The 21842-nt window shown below is 47.2% G+C and overlaps 1 protein-coding gene across 1 annotated transcript in view; it reads left to right on the top strand.

Annotated features, from left to right (window-relative positions):
- Nucleotides 1-2463: 2463 nt before the first annotated feature.
- Nucleotides 2464-21842, top strand: part of LOC146333998 (basigin-like) — a 54983-nt gene continuing 35604 nt past the window's right edge. The window contains exon 1 of the mRNA XM_084825243.1: nucleotides 2464-2646. Coding sequence (XP_084681369.1) covers nucleotides 2577-2646 — 70 coding nt within the window. The 5' untranslated portion in view covers nucleotides 2464-2576. The remainder of the gene's footprint in view (nucleotides 2647-21842) is intronic.

Genomic DNA, 21842 nt, shown 5'->3' with positions numbered 1-21842 from the left:
CAAGTAAAAGCAACATTGTACTTGTTTTGCCATCCATACTGCTAAATAATGAATGAATGAATGACCTGGTATAAAAGCAATGTTGCAATTTGATTCTAAAGGAAGCAGCCAGAATAAACCTTTCGTATCTAAACTAAGGGTGCAATCCTATGCATGTTTAGCCCAAAAAAGACCAGTAAGGGCTTCTTTCCTGCTGGCCGGGGTGTGCTGGGAGTTGTAGGACTTTTTCTGGCTAAACATGCATAGGATTGTGTCCCAAGTCCAGAAGTCTAAAATGACTGAGCTGCACCACTTTAATAGTATCCTCTCCAGAATCCAAGCTTTGACTCTAGAGTGCCTTCTTTATTTTTATGATTACATTTGTATCCCACCTATTCCCCTCCTGCAAGGAACCCAAGGCAACCTCCTCTCCATTTTACCCTCACAACAACCCTGTGAGGTAGGCTAGGCTGAAAGTCAGGGACTGCAACTCTGCTCATTTCCAGCCAGTGGGGCCCATTCCAGGGGTGGGCAACGTGTGGCCCTACAGCTGTTTTGGCCTACAGCTCCCTCACCATTGCCTCTGCTGGCTAGGGCTGATGGGAGTTGTAGTCCACAACTGCAGGTCACCCACCACTGAGCTAAGCAAATAACATTGCAGGAGGCTGTTGAGTCAGGGCAGCTGTAGTCGCAGCAGTTATGAAAAATGACGGCGGGTTGTCTAGTGCCTTAGAATACCCTTCCCCAACCTGCTACCTCCAGGTATTTGGGGCTTAACTCCCATCAGCCACAGCTAACATGGTCAACGGTCAGGAACGGTGGGGGCTGTAGTCCAAAACATCTGCAGGGCACCAGGTTGAGGAAAGCTGGGTTAGCGCACGGGGCTTGGACTGAGGAGGCCTGGGTTTGCTTGCCTTTGGGCCATAGTCATCGAATTTTAACTTTGGGGACCTCAGAGGTCATCTAGTCTAACCTCTGCGCAACGCGATGTAGGGTACAGCTATTGCATCCCTGGCAGGTAGGCTTCCATCCTCGGCTTAAATACCTCCAGCAAAGGTGGCCCGCTACTGAGGCAGCCTGGTCCCCCACTTGACAGTTCGCTGAGTTATCTCAGAACAGGCTGGTGTCTGGCACTGCACTACCAGCTCGGGTTGCCTCCTTATTTGGCAGGACACAAAGGACAGGAACCATGGCAGCTTCCGGGCCTTTGGCTCAAATCAAGAAGGGGCAGGCCTGTGGCCCTTTCCAAAGGGACCCTCACCCAGCCCCCCATTTCCCTTGGAGCAGTGGGTTTCCCTTAACGTTAGGGACACAGCAGTTTCCCTCAGAAGTGGTAATAATTAACAATAATTAATAATAATGATATATTTCAGTTATTATATTTCTGTACTGCCCCATAGCCGAAGTTCTCTGGATGGTGCACAATGATTAATAATGATATTAATAATTATAATTATTTTATTAATAATTAATAACATTAAATGTTAACAATAACATGCTATTATTAATAATAGTTATTTATTAATTAATAAAATAATAATTACTATTAACAATATATTAGTAAATACATATTATGGTCAGAGTATGAGTATTTATGTATATAATTTTAACAATATTTCCTATAAATATAATTGTATTTTCTATATTTATATGTATTATTTGTATATCTAATTTGTTGTTCAGTCGTGTCCGACTCTTCGTGACCCCATGGATATTTAATCTCCCCCTCCCTCCTTCCCCCCTCCCCGGAAGGACTTTGTCAAATTCGCGTATCTATATTAATTTTTTTTAATATAGCATATATTGGCGCGCTCATATATATATGTGTGTGTGTTTGTTTGTTTATTTATTTTTACTATAGATACACGAATTTGACAAAGTCCTGCCGGGCGCCCTCGACCTGCAACAGAAGGGCGTCGCAACGCTTTTTGAAGGCTTTTTGTCAATCCGTGGCACCCGTCGAAGGAGGGTTGAAGTGGGGGCGAGCCACCCTTTCCTCCCCTCGCGCTGTACTCTTCTGACGACATCCGCTACTGGAGTGAACGCGGCGCATGATTGATCGCTGCCGCTTTGGGGAGACGGCGCTCCAATTGGTTAGAGATGTTATGCCCGCCTCTCTTGCGTACGTAACCGCCCAGAGGGCTGTGTCGTAGCTGTAGCCCAGTCATGCAAGCTGGTGACTAGCGTCGTCTCACTCTTTCCTCTTCCGATTGGCATCTCTATGTGTCAATCACAACGTCTCAACTGCGAGCCCCACCTTCCGCCTGTAACTGACCAATTCCGCACCCCGCAGACCTATTTCTCCCTCTCGGATTAGTGAGGGCGCCTGCCTTTCTCCCTTTGCGTCTCCCTACCCACGCCGAGCCTTCCAACCGTCCCGTCTCGTGCGCTCTCCCATCCGATTGGCTCTCCCTCCCGCCGGTCGCTCTCGCTCGGCCCAACCGCGTGTCCCGCCGGGTTTGTTCCCGTCGGCGATTGGCTGTCGCCCTGCCGGCCCGCCCCCTCCGCCCTCGCCTGTGGGGAGCCGACGAGCGCCTCCGGCGGCAGAGAGCCTAGGTGGCGGTCGGAGTAGTTCGGACAGAAACGAGTGGGGGAGCATGGGCGCCAGGCCGATCCTGCTGGTGCTGGGCGCCTTCCTTGGCGCCCTCGGAGGGGCCTTGGCGGCAGGTAGGAAGCGGGCCGGGCGGGGCCTTCTGAGGGGACGACGGGGGGGGGGGTGTCATGGGGGTATGGCCGCTCTCGGTGGGGACGGCGAAGCTGGTCCCAGTCGCGGGAGGGGGCGTCCCTTCAGGGAGGGCGGCGGTCCTCCCCTAATGTATTGGGGAGGGCGAGGAGGAAGCGGTCATCCCCCTGAGGGAGGGGAGTGGGGAGTCGTCCCCCTGTTGTAGTGGGGGAAAGGGAGATCTGTGAGGAGGGCTGTAGTCTTGTAATGGGGAGGCTGAATGGAGGAAGGAGAACATGGTCCCTTATACATGATGAGGGGGGGAGCTACTGATGGAACGGAACGGGAGGAGGGGGAGGCGGCTCCCTGCTTGAATTGTGTGGTGGTGGGGAGTCACTTATATAATGGGACGGGGGAGGAGGGTCCCAGTCTTTTAATGGATGGGGAGAGGTTGAAGGGGGGGAGAAGGACGAGATGGGCTTACTTGTGTTATAGGGAGGGGGCGATTCATATGATGGGAGGGGGGAGGGTGTGAGGAGGGGGAGAGGCCAGAAGGAGGGGTGGGGAGGGGGAGAGTATGGCCCCTCTCGGGTTATGGGAAGCAGGAGAGTGAAGAGAGGGGGAAGCAAGGCATGAAGACCGAACCTCTCCTATACTGGGAGGGTGGGATAGGTGTGAGGAGGCCCCGATCTGGTAATGAAGGCTGAAGGGCGGGGGAGATGGCCCCATGTTATGGGCTGGAATGAGAGGTGGACAGGGTGACCTGTTCCTATCGTGCAAGGGAAGGTGTGAGGACTTTCCAATGTATATTATGGGAAGGAGGATGCTCCCACCTGTATTATGGGAGGAGGGAGCCAGTCATATAACGGGAGAGGGTGGCCCATATATGTTATAGTTGGGGGAGGCTGAAAGGAGGGGGTTAGTTTGCTATGCATCTTCCTTATACACGTGTACATCTTACTATTTTGGCAGCAGTATTACTTGGGTTTATACATTACGAAAGTATTTTTATTTTAAAAATAAAGAGAGAAATGATGGGCTTTCATTACTTCTTTAAAAAAAAATATATGCTCTTTATTTTTTTGTTGATTTAGGGTACCTTTTTTTTAATTCCACCTTTCAATATTGCAAGAAGATATCATCGTGGCAGCTCCCCTGTCAAAACTGAAAGGCAGAACACTATAGAATGCTTGCTGAACTTATCTGTAAAACACACTAACAAGAGTGCAGAAATCAGTAGTCACAAAAAATAATACAACACAGCAGCAAAATTCTATAAAACCACCTTACTGTCTGGTTAGAAGTACTGGCAAAGGGAATAGTCTTAAAGCTCAACAAAGTAGGTGCCTGGTGAATATATTTGGGAAAGGAGTTTTGCAAGCAGGGTGCCACCACACTGAAGGCCCTGTGGTAAGAGGGCAGGATGGCCCCAGTAGGTCGCATCTAGTGCGGGTCCAACAAAGCCGTAGACCCCGGGTAAGGATCCAATGCTGTTTTATTGCTGCAGCAAGGCAGTCTGCCTCAAAACAGAAAAGTAGCCTGGAATGTCTTTGTTCTGAGGTAGTTACACAAGGCAGCATGCAAAGCATCTCCTACGCATGGGTATCAAACTTAAAAGTGCTTACAAGTTTCTGATTGGCTTCAGGTTAGCAACTAAGCAGACTCAAACTCTAAGCGGAAGTGGCAGCACAGCCAACGCCTTTTGGCAAAGTTGGCAAAGTTCCACATCCCCATGTGCCGCCTGCCTGATAGCAGGGGCACTGAAAATACTGTTTACTTCTAAAGTTCAGGTCCTTGCCCCGAGGTGTCTACAATCTAAATCTCAACCATGTGGGAGACCATAACTACGCTAATATCTATACTGATGTGCATAGCATTGTTATGATTGCAAAATGTAGCATTAATAAAATGTAATATGTTGCTAGCAGACTGTTGCTTATGATTAATGTGGTGGAGAGAGGGTGTTTATATTGCAAAGACCTAGCGGGGAGGGTGAGGAAATACATGGCTGTAGGGCTTGTGTACAGAGGTGCATGTGCACATGTCACTGGTGGGGGAGTCCAGGCCACCCTGAGGGGGAGAAGGGCCCAGGCTGGCTTTGCACTCACTGCAACTCTCTTCTCCTGTGCCACACTATGCTTTTTATACTAGTTAATGGTGCCCACGTGCTTATCTGAAAGGGGGCAGGGGCCAAATCTCTCTCTGGTGAGAATCTCCCAGCCATTGAGAAATCAAACCTGCTACTGTCAGCATAGCCCCGTCCTGGGTTGTGTTCCTTGGGCATAGCTCTCACTTGGGTTACAACCCTGTGTCTGGACTATACCACTTCAGGTGACAGGTGGGGGGATCACGTGATGGAACATTTCTTTGTATGAAAAGGGAAAAAAAACCACATCAAACATTCATGGAAAGAGTTCTAGCCTGGCCTTCTCTCTGACATGGTCATGGTCATTGTGTGTATGGATTTTTGTTTCTGTATCGAGATGCGTTCAGTCATGCGAGGCTGTTTGAAGTCATACCACGAGATTCAAGGCCAGTGCTTCATTGAGAACAGAGGCTTTATGACGCAGTGGTTCCAGATGGCGTTAGACTACAGCTTTTCCATCATCCCTGACCATTGGCTGTGCTGGCTGGGGCTGATGAAGGTTTTAGCCCATGATGCTACCTCCAGTACCAGAGGCAGTGAGCCTGTGTACACCAGTTGCTGGGGAACATGGGTGGGAGGGTGCTGTTACACTCATGCCCTGCTTGTGGGTTCCTGGTTGACAGCTGGTTGGCCGCTGTGTGAACGGAATGCCACACTAGATGGACGCTTGGACTGATCCAGCAGGGCTCTTCTGATGTTCTTATGCAGCATTAAGAATTAGTCCTTCTATGAGTATATGCATACATAATATTATTGTTTGAAAATGCATGGTGCTTCATTTATTTTAAGTGTTGTTGTTTTTTAAAGCACTCCTCTTTGAAGGCTCAGGGTCTCTCTTCTTTCAACCCTCTTCTACCCCACTCCCCATACAGTTTTGCGGAAGGTGCAATGTCAAGCCCTGACTTCTGTGAATAATCCATAGCAGACATGGATTATTCACAAAAAAGGTAACCTCTTTTTCAACAGTTCCCCTTTATTCGAAGGAGTCCGGCTGTAGGTGTTAATGGGATGGTCTTAGACTGAAGGGGGACAGAAAAACAAAGCGTTGGTGTAGAGTGTACATACATCCCATTTGGAGACAGATCAGTCAGGTGCAAGTCAAGGAAAGATGGTGAGTGCAGGGATGAGGGGCTATTTCTCCTCCCTGACTGCCATCCAGAGCAAAGTCCGAGGGAAATGTGCAGCATAGTGAACACAGCAAGGGATCCTCTGTTCTCCTTCCCCATGGTGAACTTAGGGCAGAACTTGGGGGGCAGGTTGACAGGAGGGAGGGTGCTGGAGTTGCAGTTCCTCCTTTTCCAACAGGGAGGAGAGGCAGATGCTCAGAATGGCTGGTTGGAACAGTACACAATGCATTCGTTCATCATCTGGGCTGCTTCTCAGGCTTGCTGGAGAAATGGAAGCAAACACGATAGATGTGGGGTACTCTACCGCCCTGGTAGGGATGTGCAGACTGTGTAAAATCCGCTCCGTCTGTGTTTTGTGGATTGTCAAGTGCCTTTTGTTCCAACATCACCCACACACAGATGTGAACATTTTTTTTTGGACACGCAGGAAAATGCACGAATAATTACAGAAGTATTTATGTATTTACATAGAATCATAGAATAGTAGGGTTGGAAGGGGCCTACAAGACCATCGAGTCCAACTCCCTGCTCAATGCAGGAATCCAAGTCAGAGCATCCCCGACAGATGGCTGTCCAGCATCATCTTGAATGCCTCCGGTGTGGGAGAGCCCACTGCCTCCCTGGGTAATCAGTTCCATTGTTCTACTCTTCTAACAGTCAGGACGTTTTTCCTGATCTTCAGCCAGAATCTGGCTTCCTGTAACTTGAGCCCATTATTCCATGTCCTGCAATCTGGGATGATCAAGAAGAGAACCTGGCCTTCCTCTCTGTGACAACCTTTCAAAGACTTGAAGAGCACGATTCTATCTCTCCTCTGTCTCCTCTTCTCCAGGCTAAACATGCCCAGTTCTTTCAGTCTCTCTTCATAGGGCTTTGTTTCCAGTCCCCTGATCATCCTCGTTGCCCTCCTCTGAACCTTCTCCAGCTTGTCTGCATCCTTCTTCAAGTGCGGTGCCCAGAACTGGACACAGTACTCCAGATGAGGCCTAACCAGTGCTGAGTAGAGGGGAGCTAGTACTTCCCGGGATTTGGAAGCTATGCTTCTGTTAATATAGCCCAAAAGAGCATTTGCCTTTTTTGCAGCCACATTACATTGTTGGCTCATATTCAGTTTGTGATCTACAACAATTCCAAGATCCTTCTCGCTTCTAGTGTTGTTGAGCCACGTATCCCCCATCTTCTAACTGTGCATTTGGTTTCTTTTTCCTAGGTGCAGAACTTGGCATTTCTCCCTATTCAATTTCATCCTGTTTTCTGCCCAGCGCTCCAGTCTATCCAGATCCCTTTGAATTTTTTTTCTGTCTTCCAAAGTATTACCTATCCCACCCATTTTGTGTCATCTGCAAATGTGATCAGCATTCCCTGCACCTCCTCCTCCAAGTCATTAATAAAAATGTTGACGAGCACTGGGCCCAGGACTGAGCCCTGCGGTACCCCACTCGTTGCCTCTCCCCAGTTTGAGAAGGTCCCATTGAGAAGCACTCTTTGAGTCCGACTCTGTAGCCAACTGTGGATCCACCGGATCGTTGTTTCATCTAGCCCACTTTGAGCTAGTTTGCTCATCAGGATATCATGGGGCACTTTGTTGAAAGCTTAGCTGAAGTCAAGGTGTATTATGTCCACAGCATTCCCACAGTCCACAAGGGAGGTTACCTGATCCAAAAATGAGATCAGATTCATCTGGCAGGATTTGTTCTTGACAAATCCATGTTGCCCTCGAGTCAGCACTGCATTGTTTTCAGGGTGCTCACAGATGGATTGCTTTATGATCTGCTCCAGAATTTTCCCAGGGATTGATGTCAGACTGACTGGTCTGTAGTTCCCAGGTTCCTCCTTTTTACCCTTTTTGAAGAGAGGGACAACATTAGCCCTCCTCCAGTCATCTGGCACTTCACCCGTCCTCCATGGTTTCTCAAGATACTGGCTCTGAGAGCTCTTCTGCCAGTTCCTTTATTACTCTAGGGTGCAGTTCATCTGGCCCTGGAGATTTGAACTCATTTGAAGTCATTGGGTGTTCCTTGACCATATGCCTATCGATCTCAAGCTGCAATCCTGTCCCTTCAGCCTGTACTTCGCCTTTGCCAGGGGGCTCATAGACCCTGTTTTGGGAGAAGACTGAGCCGAAGTAGGAATTGAGCACCTCTGCCTTTTCTTTGTCATCTGTTATTGTTTTCCCATCCTTATTTAATAGCTGAACCACTATTTCTTTCCTCTGCCTTTTACTATGCACGTAGCTGAAGAAAGCTTTTTTGTTGCTTTCAGCCTCCCTCGCTAACCTCAGCTCGTTCTCAGCTTTAGCCTTCCTGACGCCATCCCTGCAATTCTGTGCTACCTGCCTGTACTCTTCCTTTGTTACTTGGCCTTCTTTCCACTTCCTATACGTGTCCTTTTTTGTTTTCAGGTCATCCCTAAGCTTTTTGTGACGCCACAGTGGCTTCTTCTGTTGTCTTCTGTCTTTTTTTTGTTGGAATTGTTTGTGATTGTGCCTTGAGAATTTCCTTTTTTAAAAACTCCCACCCATCTTGGACTCTTTTTCCTGTTAGCGTTGCTTGCCATGGGACCTTACTGATCATTGTTCTGAGTTTATTAAAATCAGCTTTCTTAAAATCCAGGGTACGTGTTTGGCTACACTCGGCTTTTGCTTCCTTTAGAACCAAGAACTCAAGTATAACATGGTCGCTTTCCCCCAGAGCTCCTGTAACTGCTGCTTTATCCACTAAGTCATCTCTGTTGGTTAGGATCAAGTCAAGGATAGCTGATCCTCTAGTTCCTTCCTCTACTTTCTGTAGGAGGAAGTTATCTGCCACACATGTCTGGAATTTCCTGTGGGGGGCATGTTTTGCAGAATTTGTCTCCCAACAAATATCGGGGAAATTGAAGTCCCCCATTACTACTACATCATGCTTCCTTGAAACATTGGCTATTTGCTTTTCAAAAGTGTCGTCCTCGTCTTCTCCTAGATTGGGTGGCCGGTAGTAGACTCCAACCAGCAGGTTCCTTTTATTCTTTGCTCCATTTATTTTGATCCAGATGCTCTCGATGGGGCTACCAAGCTCATCCTCCTGTATTTCTGTGCAGAGGTATATATTTTTCACATACAGTGCAACCCCACCTCCCTTTCTGTTCCTCCTGTTCTTTTTGAACAAGTTATATCCTTCAATTGCTGTATTCCAGTCATGGGAGTCATCCCACCAAGTCTCAGTTACACCGATCAAGTCATAATTTCCCTCTTGTATTAAGAGTTCAAGTTCGCTCTGTATGTTTCCCATACTCTCTGGGCATTAGTATAGAGACATCAAAGACCGTGTGCTTCATGCTCTGGCTTTCTTCCTACATGTTTGTGAAGCCTACTATTGGGTGCTATTAGAGCTGTTCTCTCTGTTGCGGTGCATGAGCCTTTGTCCGTTGTTACCCCCAACTTTATGTCTCCCTCCCCCGTAGGATTCAGTTCAAAGCCCTCCTGATGAAGTTCTTCATGCTTTGGCCAGGCACATTCTTCCCAGCCCTTGTGAGGTGCAACCCGTCCCTTGCCAACAGCCCATCTTCCAGGAAGTATAGCCTGTGGTCCCAGAATCCAAATCTCTCTCGTCGGCACCACCTTCGTAGCCAGTCATTCACCTGGAGTATTTTTCTTTCCCTCTCTAATCCTTTTCTAACTACTGGAAGGATGGATGAGAAAACTATCTGGGCCCCAAAGTTCTGGAGTTTTCTTCCCAAAGCTTCAAAGTCTGACGTGATCTCTTCATAGCTCCGCTTGGCTGTATCATTTGTTCCCACATGGATGAGAAGAAAGGGATACCTGTCAGTGGGCTTTATGAGTGCAGGCAACCCTTCAGTCACGTCTCTAATCTGTCCTCCCAGGGGACAGCATACCTGACGAGTCCACGGGTCTTCGCGACATACTTGGGTCTTGATCCCACGCAGCAAGGAGGCTCCCACTACTACCACTCTTCTCTTCTTGTTGTAGGCCTTGGTTTCATCGCCTCTGCTTGGCTGACCTTCAGCCTCTTGCTCACTCTCATGCATGATCCCCTGTAATTCTTCCTGTGTAGGCTGTCCTCCAGTCTCATCCTCAAGTACCTGGAATCGGTTCCACAGCTCCACTGCTTCCACTGCTGTAGGCTGGCTTCTAGTTCTTCTGCTCCTAACTGTCACCCTTTTCCAAGGAATATCCTCTACTTCATTTTTCTTCACCTCATCAGTTTCCTCTTCTGCGTTAGCTTTGCCGCTGCAGTTCCCCCTTCTGTCCAAGAACTCTTCGTGTTCTCTTATGCCCCGGAGGGTCGACACTCACTGCTCCAGTCCTCTTACTTTCTCTTCCAGGAGCGTGATCAACTTGCACCTGTCGCACATGTAGGCCATGTTGTTCTCAGGCAAGAAAACAAACATGGCACAGGCCTTGCAGGTCACCACCACCGCAGAGTCTTGTCCTTCCGTAGTCTCTTTTCCCTTTTTGTGTCTAGCTTCCTGGTTGTTCTAGAGTAGCCTGTGGCCGGTGCTCTACTCACTAGAGGTTAAAAACAGAGTCCCACTGGCATGGAAGTGTGTGTTTCAAGAAAAAGAAATTAAAATAAAAAGTTAGGGGCTTCCCCCCTGACCTCCCCTTCTGAACTCCCCTGGCCAACTCCTGTTTACTCCCCCTGTTCGCTCCCTCTCTGGGAGCTTGCTTCCTTGTATAGCCGCTGGAGCAGCTTCCTCTGCTCTGCTCTGCTCAGCTGGGAGGCGGGACACAGACTGAAGCTTCCCGCCCACTCAGCTGCTGGGAGTACTCAGGCTGTTGCACAAAATGCTGGTGTCGCCCCCTGGAGGCGAGTCCAATTTGCCCCAAAGAGGAGAGTCAACTTCAGGCTGGGTCCAACTCGATTTTATTGTTTGCAAACAGTTCGACAAAGGAGCGCACGCTCAAAGCAGAGTCGACCCTGGGCAGCTCCCGCGCCACAGTTTTATCACCTCAGCTTGCATTCCTCAGCCAGCGTGTCACTTTGATTGGTTGCCAGCGGTTTGCCTGGCTGCCTTATCGAGGGTTACTGTCCGCTCGTTCCAGGCATGCGCAGCTCTTACAGTACTACGTGCTGCTTAAGACACATGCAATGGCTTTTAGGTTACATTTTTACTACAAGGCCACCCCCACCCCCCCAATTCAGTTGGAGCTCTCAGGAGCACCTGGTGAGCTCACAGCCACTCAGAAGGACAAAGGACAGCCCCCTGGGCTTCCTGCAGCCCACTTCCCTCTTCGCCTCTGTCTCCTTATTTACATAACTTACCTTAGTACGTAACATTTAGCGTATTGTCCCCCATTCCATTCAACGTTTCCTCAGCAAAAACTTAACGTATTTTCCGACAAATTTATATGCGTAAATTTCAGGGAAGTAAAAAAATCATCTGGAAGCCCACGGACTCCACGAAGCCTGAGGTGGTCACTCTGCAGAGGATTCCGCAGGTCAGATTCTTAGAAATCCGAGCTCATTTTAGTTCGTCTCGAATTTCTCCTGCATCCCTATGCCCTGGTTGGAGAGAGCCTGAAGGCTCTGCTGGGAGAGGAGCGGGAAAGCCAGGGCTGGAATTGCCTCTTGTCCTCCACCTTGCTGCTTCCTCAGCGCAGTGAAAGACCCACATTAGGGGTCTGGGTGTTTGCAAGTGCGGGACGGTGAGACTTTCTGCCTGCCCATAGTACTTTGGTGCTGGTGAGAGCCAGGCTCTAGATTTGCAGGGGGCGTTTTCTCTTTGCTTATGTGGAGTCTGACCACAGTAGTACGGGGATGCCCTGGAGATGCGTGATGGCTTGTGGGAAGATGGGTTCCTCTTCCAAAAGAGGGACGGGGTGAGTTCATTCCCATATGAAGGAGGATGCAAACGTGATGTAAGGGTTGGGAGTCCTCGATGCATCTTCCTCCTTACCTTCAAAAGCAAAGTGGGGTTTTATTGCCAGTAGAGGTGCTAGGATATAGAGTAGAAACAGAAGCCATGTTTTGACTGAGGGGGGTGGAGAGCCGGAACATGGGAGAAAGGAAAACTATCTGGTACTTCCACTTAAAATCCCATACAAGTCTCGGCCTGGTCTGGTCATGCCCAAGCGTATGCATGCCTCTGTATGGGTGTCTTATCCTTCTGGGGAGTGGGGCCCACCAGTCTAAGCTATGCCTTTCAGTCATTGGAAATAATTGTATCTCTTCCTTACTCCCAAAATCTGGAAATGGAGAAAGGGTGCCCCCTCTTTGATGAGCTTCCGCTGGGCTTTAAGAACCTGGGTGTTCAGGCGGGCATTTGGGGTGGGTTGGGGGGGTTTAGAGCAGTGTTGTTTTGTTATGTTTTGTTCAGTTGATTATGTAAATTTGTTGTATTTCTTGTTAGTATTGTACACCGCCTAGAGTGGCCGGGTAGCTGGCCAAATGGACAGCTAATAAATCTAATAAATAAATAAATAAAATAAAGGGGGTTGAAGGGAGCAAAACGCTACATTCTCTCCAAAATAACTTTTTCTACCCATATCTCCTGGGGCTGTGAGATTGATGGAACTCTCCTTTTTAAAGGTTGAACAGTGTAATTAATGTTTTCGATTTTGCAAAGCTGGTTTGATCCCGTCCTTCCTCCTGCTTGTTCAGGGTTTGTTCCTCCTCCCTTCTTCCAAATGGTAAAATAAATAACTTATTCCTTGCTAACAGCTCAAGGACTAGGTAGGAAGATTTCGTCAGTTTGCATAAACTTAACCATCTGTAAAAGGAAAATGGATCTTCATTCTCTCTCTAGCGTCCTTTTGGTGCCTGCACAGTCTTTAATATGCTAATCTCCTAATGGAAGAATTCTGTCATCCATGTGTTTCATAAATAATGTCAGTGCAGCCATAATTTCATCTAAACACCTCTCCAGTGTTGCTGAAACAGTTCTCAGCAGCATGGTGTTTAGATTGGAAACTGTCATTCATGTTGTCCCTGCAAGAACTGCGTTCTGGTATTTCATGGTGTTTTAAATACTGTTTTAGCTTGTGAAAGCAGCAAGCGGGGAGGCTTGCAGCAGAAATAAGCTCCAACCTCTGCCTTTTTATGTATTCCAAAGTCTGAAAGCGGCAGGGAATGATGGCGTGTGGAAACTGAGGGCCAAAGACATTGTGCTTCGTCGCTCTGCAGCATTGGGAGGGAGTCGTTCTGGGTCTGTACATCCTTCCTATTGTTGCAGAACCCAGAGTCAGAGAGACCACGGAGTGAAGGAAAAAGTGATTCTTTATTTAACGCGCGGGCTTAAGGCTGGAATCATTTCCAAAGAGCCAGAAGCCCCGAAATACATCAGCACATTGGTTTTATAGACATTGTGACACATATGAAACGGCTCGTGGGGTTGCAGTCCTCAACATTTCTTCTCCTAGCACTATTGTTTATAATACAAGAACTGGGTTATAGGGTAGCCGTGATAAGGAGAGAACAGAAGAGAACAGCAGAGAACAAGATATACAATTGTATGACCTTTGACAAGATAAGGAATTCCTGTGTCTCGTCAGCTTACAACAATATATTCAAGGGAGAAAGAGCTCAGCAAGAACATGAAGCATGAGACTGCATGAGGCTACTTAGTCTGACCCCCGATATGGCTGCTACAGTCCCCCCTTAAATGCATAATTTCATTACAATTATAGCATTTCTGATAACCATACAAAGCTTTTTGTGACATACATATTACTTAGCCTCTTGTTGGGCTATTAGAGCGTAGAGGGCAGCAGTTTTACTAGCTGAGACATAAAACAGATTGGTTAAACAGCACATAAGACAAGGAACGCAGAGACATAACAGAACTTTTATGAACAACACTGGTAGAATTAGGATGAACAATGCTTCAAGCCAGCTAAGATCTGGAAGCCAAGGGGTTAACTAATTGAGCTAATTGTTTTGTCTTACTGTTTTGTTAGCTACTATATTGCGCAGCTTGTTGATCTGTTCATCTACAGCATTGCCATTATCAGTTAAGTTAAAACAACAGAGCTTTTGGTGTGTCTCACAACTTAAATGATGAAGAAGGAAGAGGTAATCTATACTAGCTCTATTTTCTAGAACTGCACCTCTTAGGTTACGCAACTCTTTATTTAACAATGACAATGCTCGTGAGGTTGATCTTTAGACCATTAGCCAAGGCTAAACCTGGAACCCTAACCAGTGACATTGCTAAGGCCAATTTTTTGAGTCAGAATATAACTGCACATGACTATTACAATTTTTAGTTAGTTGGAGTGCTCGAGGCTGCCGTCGACGGATTTTCTCAGGCTACAGGGGAAGAATTGGCACCAGTTTAATTGGCGGCTGAGGCAACATGGGTGGTTATTAGACAAGTTGGCAGGAATGAATGACCAAGTGAGGGAACTACATGTCTAAAACCATCTATGAGGCAAAAGTATGTTGGCATCATTAAAAAATATGTTTTGAATTTTATTACAGTGGAAGGGGGCCAGGGATAGCTTTGTATTTTCTGGAAAAAATTTTGACAATTAAGCATTTGTGCACACGTAGCATTTGTTTTAGCAACGATGGGGGTGCGTAGAGTGAACTCTGTAGGGGGTAGGATCTTTGCAACCACGCCCCAATTAGCATTTTGGGAATAAGTTAAACTTACACCATAAACTCTTAACATGGTATCTTTTTGAATTTTTCTAGGATGTCTACAGACAGGTATCAGGCAAGAGCTAATAAGCCTGTTTGCAGGTATACTTCTTGGCAAACAAAAATGTTTTACTCTCGTGATGTTAGCCAGGTGAAGCCAGTAATTATCAGCAAATCACTGGGACAAACTTCTCTTTCAGGGGCTGGCCCCCCTTTTTGCACCTTATTAAGGAGACACAATGCAACACTACTAACACTACAACCCGCATGTTTGATCTTCTTTGGGATCTGACCGTACGCTGGGCAGCTATTCACCTGGCAAGCTGCAGTAAGGTCTAGTCCCCTTCTTCAATTCTCCAGTTGCAGGTCTGACCGTATGCAGGGGGACAGTCTCCCGGTGTGTCTACAGTAAGGTCTAGCCTGAGTCTTCTTACTGCTTTTTCAGAATGATTTTTAAAGGATTTTCAGGATTTCTGTTTACAGTCTACTTTCCCCCTCTTGCTGTCTTGACTCGTGTCTAATGTATCCAGGGCTTAACTCTAGCTGCTTTCATAGCTGCGGGGGTGGAAAGTATGACAGTTCTCAGTCCTCTCCATCTGGGAGTCAAAGGGTTATTTTTCCCTCTTTAACTCATACTTTAACTCTTGGTTGGAAAGGATGAACTTTTGTGATGGGAATTGGGGGCTTATTTTTTAAGACAAAGCGACGCTGGGCTTGAAGAACTTTGTTCAGTGTTTGGACTTCTTGTTTAAGGCTAAGGTTTGCTTGCTTTCGATGCTGCTCCAGTGTCAATTATGAAGTCAATGTCAGGGCTCTTCACAGTCAATGTCACGGCCCCTCTCAAGCTGTCTCCCTCTTCACCTATTCTGGCCCCTTTGGTTTTCTCCTTTGTGTTTGATGTATTTTATTTGGGCATTCATGCCACTAATGTCCATCTTGTCCACACTGGGCACACTGGTTCTTTTTTAAGAATCTTCTGCCTCTGCCGGGTCTTTTTCTTTTCTTTTTTCGTTTACGTCTTCTTGGGCCTCTGGGTCGAGGGGGGTATACTGGCGATAGGCATCTGAAAGACACTCCAAGTATGCTCTGGGGCCTCGGTGGCACCTTGCAGCACTTTAGACACTTTGGTCATATTAATTGAGTTCTTCATACCTGCCTTTACGGCTTTTAACAGCAGGGTTTGATACTGGGTGAGGCGCTCTAGCCCCACTTGTGTTTTGGGATTCCAGCGGGGGGGTTTACTTACAAGGAGGTTTTATTGGGTAACTTACAGCACACAGGCGTACTTAATGGTTGGATCAGACAGCTTCTCTGAACCACGAGCTATTGGGCTAAATGGGTTTTATACCATACATGTTACCCATGAGGCAACACAACACTAGCAAGCATTTTCAGCATAGGCTAGAAGTGTTTGGTTCTCAGGCACAGCTTCCTGTAAACAACTTCGCTTCCCAAAGTGCGTGATAACACTTTTATTTATTAGTATGGGAAGACAAATTTTTTCTCTTTCTTTTGCTTTCTTTTTCTTTGCTGATCTGCCTGTATTGCAGATCATGTTTCAAACTTTTTATATAAAACTTTCTGCTCCATGCACCAGCCTTGTCTCTTTATTTGTCTTTTTTAAGTTAAACTCACTTACTTAAACTTTTCTGCCTTACACTAGTCCCAATGACACACATTTGGGATAGGGTCTTCTTTTCCTTCTAGTTACATTTTCTTCATTTTAAAGAACTATTACATTATTGTGGCTACTTTACCCCAGGCACAATTAGCTGCTTTTAATTTACCCTGGGGGCAACTGTGGCCACGCTTCTTTTTTACAAATGTTTTTTTTTTCTTTGCCTCTTGCCTTTTCTTTCTTCTTTTTTTTCCCCCCTCTCTATCTGTCTTCTACTTTCTCTATTCCTTCTTTTCTACTTTCTTTTGTCTTTCTTTCCTTGTCATCCATTGGGAACCACACTTAGTATTATTTGGAGTTGCAACTAACACTAATCTGCAAATATTACATATATTTTATGATATTTAAGAAATCATAAAATATACACAACAAACTTTTTCTGCAATTTAACACAATGAATGGAAAACACTTTTTGCATGGTAAGGCATGATGGAGCAGATCCAGCAATCATACTGCTCTTCTGGCTGAAAGCTCAGGGCCCATTAAAATCAAGGGACGGGCATACCCACACACGCAAAGAGTTCTAGGTCACCATTTTTGCCTCGGCAACTCTATGCTGCATGAGTTCTGGCAGAAGGAAATCTAAAAGTCACAGATCAAACTCAGCCTGCTGTACACTGAGCTGACTACAAACATAGACACACGGTCCACAGCGATGAGAGTTCAAGTTTATCAAAAGCTTCACAGCACTGTCCATGGCAAGTCTTTGACAATTTAAAATTTTAGTTCATGTGCAGAGTGTCTCTAAAAAGCCCAGACAATGATGGAGGCAAACAGAGAAGGCTCTGGGCAATGAAGATGAGATGTTTCCAGCAAAGGCTCTCTACTTTTGCATCAGTTTAAAAAGGGGAAGTGTGGCCCTACACCCCTTCTGACAGACAAGGGCCTTTAACTTTTTAGCAAGGCTTCTGTCTAAACAGAGCGGCACAGCTCAGCTTTCTAGCCGTGACGCTTTAACCTGGGCAACTCCTCTGTAAATTTTATTCTACTTCTGTCAGGTTCTCACAGACATTTTAAAAACTTACTCTTTTTTTTTCTCTCTTCTAACCTGGTACATGAAAGCACTGAAACACTGAGTGCCGAAACTCAGGACGCTGGGGGGTGATGGGCATCGCCTTATACTTGCATTTTTCAGGCAGCCATTAATCTTCGGGGAGGCGGTGGGGTGATTTGCAGGACTTCAAAGGCAAGCTTCTCAGTTTGTTTGTATTTGTAAATCCCAAGCTCAAAACAGGACACGATGAGGTACAGGGCCACCAAATTCTTGCTTTGGCACGGGCAACAAATAACTCGGGTTAGCTTTCTTCGCTGGGGTCTCAAACAGGAAAACAGTCTTAATTTAAAGTTGTAACATCGCTGACAGCGTCAGCCAGCCAGCTACACAGATCTCATTGTTTTTTAAGACAGTTGCTCCAATATCTTCTTTTCTTCTCAATCAGGTTGGGTCTCCCAGCTTACACAGTTTATTGCAGCTTTCAGGAGCATGGTAGTAGCGTGATTTTGGCTTGGCCAGGAACATGCTGTCTGGTTTCTTGGTCTCTTCAGCACACACTTAGGCAGTGTAACACTGGACTCTTAAATCAGTGAGATTTCTTCATTGCAGGGAATCCCACGGCAAAAGCTTAATGGTTACGCTCTTCAGAAATTATATAGCCGATGGTCAGTAGCTACAGGCTCTATGCAATTCTAACACAGTTCAAAGCTAAACACAGTTACCTTGACAGAGATCTTCAGCGTGGTCTTTCCACTTCATTCTGCTTTGGGACAGTCTTATGGCACATTTTTCACTCGAAGAGGGGTCTAGCTTGTGCTCTGGGGGCTGATTCTTCACCTTTATTTTCTATTTTGCCTTCATCTTCTGGGTCTTCATTTTCAGTTTCCATTTCTTAGGGATTTCATCTCAATTAGGCGAGGTGATGATGTTGTACAACTCAGAACGTTGTGGGCAATTTTCCTGCCCCCCCTCTCTCGGCGCGCTAGGCTAACAGCTACTTTTTCGGCCTTACACTCTCACGCTCCCACGCTTTGTTAAAAGCCAGACTGTCCTGCAACATTTTTCTAATTAACAGCCTCAGATCTTGTTTTTTTTCCTCTCAGCTCGACCTTGAGCTTTTTGCTGTTTTCTCTTTCTATTCTGAATCTTTTAAAAAAACCTTTTTCCTTCTTTGTTTGACATACACCTCAAGGGGGTGCAAGGTTTGCTTCTCCCACCACCCATAGCCTCCCTCCTAAATTGAAGACAGACACAATTAGGGAATGGGAATTGGTCAGTGAGTAAGGGGTCTCACTGGCCGACACAAGAGGATTTTTCATACCACGCACTTTGCTACTGGCCTGGGCACCCGGACGGTCAACGGTATGCGTCAGAAACCGCAGTAGCCACTCACACAATCATCAATCTCTCCACTACATCCATATGTCCCTGCCACCCACTTTTCCCACTTTTTACCAGAGTGGAAAGCGGCTTCCCCAGCTTCCTCAGCTTCCTCAGCTTCCTACTGAGTACTGGCATGCTGGGTACTGGCGCCCTCTCGGGGGTGTGATCAGGCCCCCCTTCTACCCGCAAGGAGTAGGTTCTTTTTGTATACGTATACCACCAACACTGACCTTCTTCATGAGGCGGGGCCCTCTTTTTTTCTGCCCAGTGGCCTTTCTCCCTAAAGGCGGGGCCCTCTTTTTCCCATATACTTACCTTTCTCCTGAAGGCTTCCAATGTGGGTTTCAGCTCAATTGCAGCTGCGATACAGGCAGGGCTCAAGTTCCTTCCTCCGCTTCCCAAGGTTCTCTTGCTGCTCGCTGCCGTTTGGGCGATCTCGGCACAGGCTTTCTCCCATTCACTCGACAAAAAGGTCGGTGGCGCCAAGAAAGGGAGGCATGCGCCGAGCTCGTCTTCCCGGTGCGGCGATCAAGAGCAGGCAACTGCCACCTGTCTGGCTCAGAGCCTGCCACATCCGAGTCACAGCACCATTTATGTTGCAGAACCCAGAGTCAGAGAGACCACGGAGTGAAGGAAAAAGAGATTCTTTATTTAACGCGCGGGCTTAAGGCTGGAATCATTTCCAAAGAGCCAGAAGCCCCGAAATACATCAGCACATTGGTTTTATTTTATTTATTTATTTATTTATTTCTATACCGCCCAATAGCCGAAGCTCTCTGGGCGGTTCACAAAAACTAAAACCAAACAACACACAATAAAACAATTTAAAATATATAGAACATTAAAACCACAATATAACAATACAACCACAATAAAACCTAGCAGCAGTACAGGAGTTTAAAATACAGATTTAAAACAGCAAAGATAAAAATTTAGAAAGCTAAAATGCCTGGGAAAATAAAAAGGTCTTCACCTGGCGCCGAAAAGAGTACAATGTAGGCGCCAGGCGAACCTCACTAGGGAGCTCATTCCAGAGCCGGGGTGCCACAACAGAAAAAGCCCTCCTCCTAGTAGCCACCCGCCTCACTTCCTTTGGCAGGGGCTCACGGAGAAGGGCCGCTGATGATGATCTTAAGGTCCGGGCAGGCACATATGGGAGGAGGCCATCCTTCAGGTAACCTGGCCCCAAGCTGTTAAGGGCTTTGAATGTTAACACCAGCACTTTGAATCGGGCCCGGAAATGGACTGGCAGCCAGTGCAGCTGGAAAAGTACTGGCGTAATATGAGCTCGCAGGCCAGTCCCTGTTAACAATCTTGCTGCCCTATTTTGGACCAGCTGAAGTTTCCGGACCGTTTTCAAAGGCAGCCCCACGTATAACGCATTGCAGTAATCCAGACGGGAAGTTCTCAGAGCATGGATAACTGTAGCTAGGCTATCTCTGTCCAGATAAGGGCGTAGCTGGTATACCAGCCTAAGCTGATAAAAAGTGCTCCGTGCCACTGAGTTCACCTGTGCCTCAAGTGACAGTTCTGGATCCAAGAGCACCCCCAAACTACGAACCTGATCCTTTAGGGGGGGGTGCAACCCCCTCCAGAACAGGTTGAATATCACCTAGCCGGGCAGACGAACCACCCACTAACAGTACCTCCGTCTTGTCTGGATTGAGTTTCAGTTTATTAGCCCTCATCCAGTCCATTACCGTGCCCAGGCACTGGTTCAGAACAGCCACTGCCTCACCTGGTTTTGATGAGAAAGAGAGGTAGAGCTGGGTGTCATCCGCATATTGATGGCACCTCAGCCCACACCTCCGGATAACCTCCCCCAGCGGTTTCATGTAGATGTTGAACAGCATGGGGGATAGAATAGAGCCCTGTGGAACCCCATGGCACAATTGCCATGGCACAGAGCAGTAATCCCCCAGCACCACCTTCTGGAATCGGCCATCCAAGTCGGAGCGGAACCACTGTAGTGCAGTGCCTCCTACTCCCAACCCAGACAACCTATCCAGAAGGATACCATGGTCGATGGCATCGAAAGCCGCTGAGAGGTCCAGGAGAATCAACAGGGTCGCACTCCCCCTGTCCCTCTCCCGGCAGAGGTCATCCCACAGGGCGACCCCGCAGTTTCCGTTCCAAACCAGGCCTGAAGCCCGACTGAAATGGATCTAGATAATCCGTTTCGTTCAACAGTGCCTGGCGCTGTCCCGCAACCACCCGCTCCACCACCTTGCCCAGGAAGGGGAGGTTGGCCACCGACCTATAATTGCTAACGTCCTGCGGGTCCAGGTTAGGCTTTTTCAGGAGTGGTCTAATTACTGCCTCTTTTAAAGCGGCAGGCACCACTCCCTCTCTCAAGGAGGAATTTACAACCTCCTGGACCCAGCCGGACATCCCCTCCTTGTTTGATTTAATAAGCCATGAAGGGCAAGGGTCAAGCACACAAGTGGTCGATCGGACTTGGCCAAGCACCTTGTCCGCATCCTCAGGCCTCAGTAACTGAAACTCATCCAATAAAACTGGACCAGACGGTGCTCTGAACGCCTCTACCAATGGAACTGCAATAATCGTGGTGTCCAATTCATGACGAATCTGAGTGACTTTATCCTCAAAGTGCCGCGCAAACTCGTCACAGCGTGCTACCGAGGGTTCCACCGTCTCTCTCCCTGGCCCAGAATGTAACAGGCCGCGAACCACTCGGAAAAGCTCCGCCGGACAACACTGAGAAGATGCAATGCTGGTGGAAAAGAACTGCCTCTTTGCCACCCTCACCGCCACAGAGTAGGCTCGATAGTGGGCTCTTACCTGTGTTCGGTCAGACTCAGCACAAGTTTTCCTCCACCAATGGAGGAAAACTTATGTCTATAAAACATTTCCTCCAATGTTTTATAGACATTGTGACACATATGAAACGGCTCCTTCTCTCCCTCCCACGTGGGGTTGCAGTCCTCAACATTTCTTCTCCTAGCACTATTGTTTATAATACAAGAACTGGGTTATAGGGTAGCCGTGATAAGGAGAGAACAGAAGAGAACAGCAGAGAACAAGATATACAATTGTATGACCTTTGACAAGATAAGGAATTCCTGTGTCTCGTCAGCTTACAACAATATATTCAAGGGAGAAAGAGCTCAGCAAGAACATGAAGCATGAGACTGCATGAGGCTACTTAGTCTGACCCCCGATATGGCTGCTACACTATGTTTTGGCAACAGAGTTCTTGAAAATAACGAACACTTGGGATGTCATCCAAAACCGTGTGGCCAGGAACAACATTTGCAAAGTGACCCTTTT

The sequence above is a fragment of the Heloderma suspectum genome, chromosome W (assembly GCF_057233095.1).
Source record: "Heloderma suspectum isolate Gila_16-S chromosome W, 16-S_ref, whole genome shotgun sequence".
In the NCBI taxonomy this organism is placed as follows: Eukaryota; Metazoa; Chordata; class Lepidosauria; order Squamata; family Helodermatidae; genus Heloderma; species Heloderma suspectum.
This window is presented reverse-complemented; position numbering and strand designations above follow the sequence as displayed.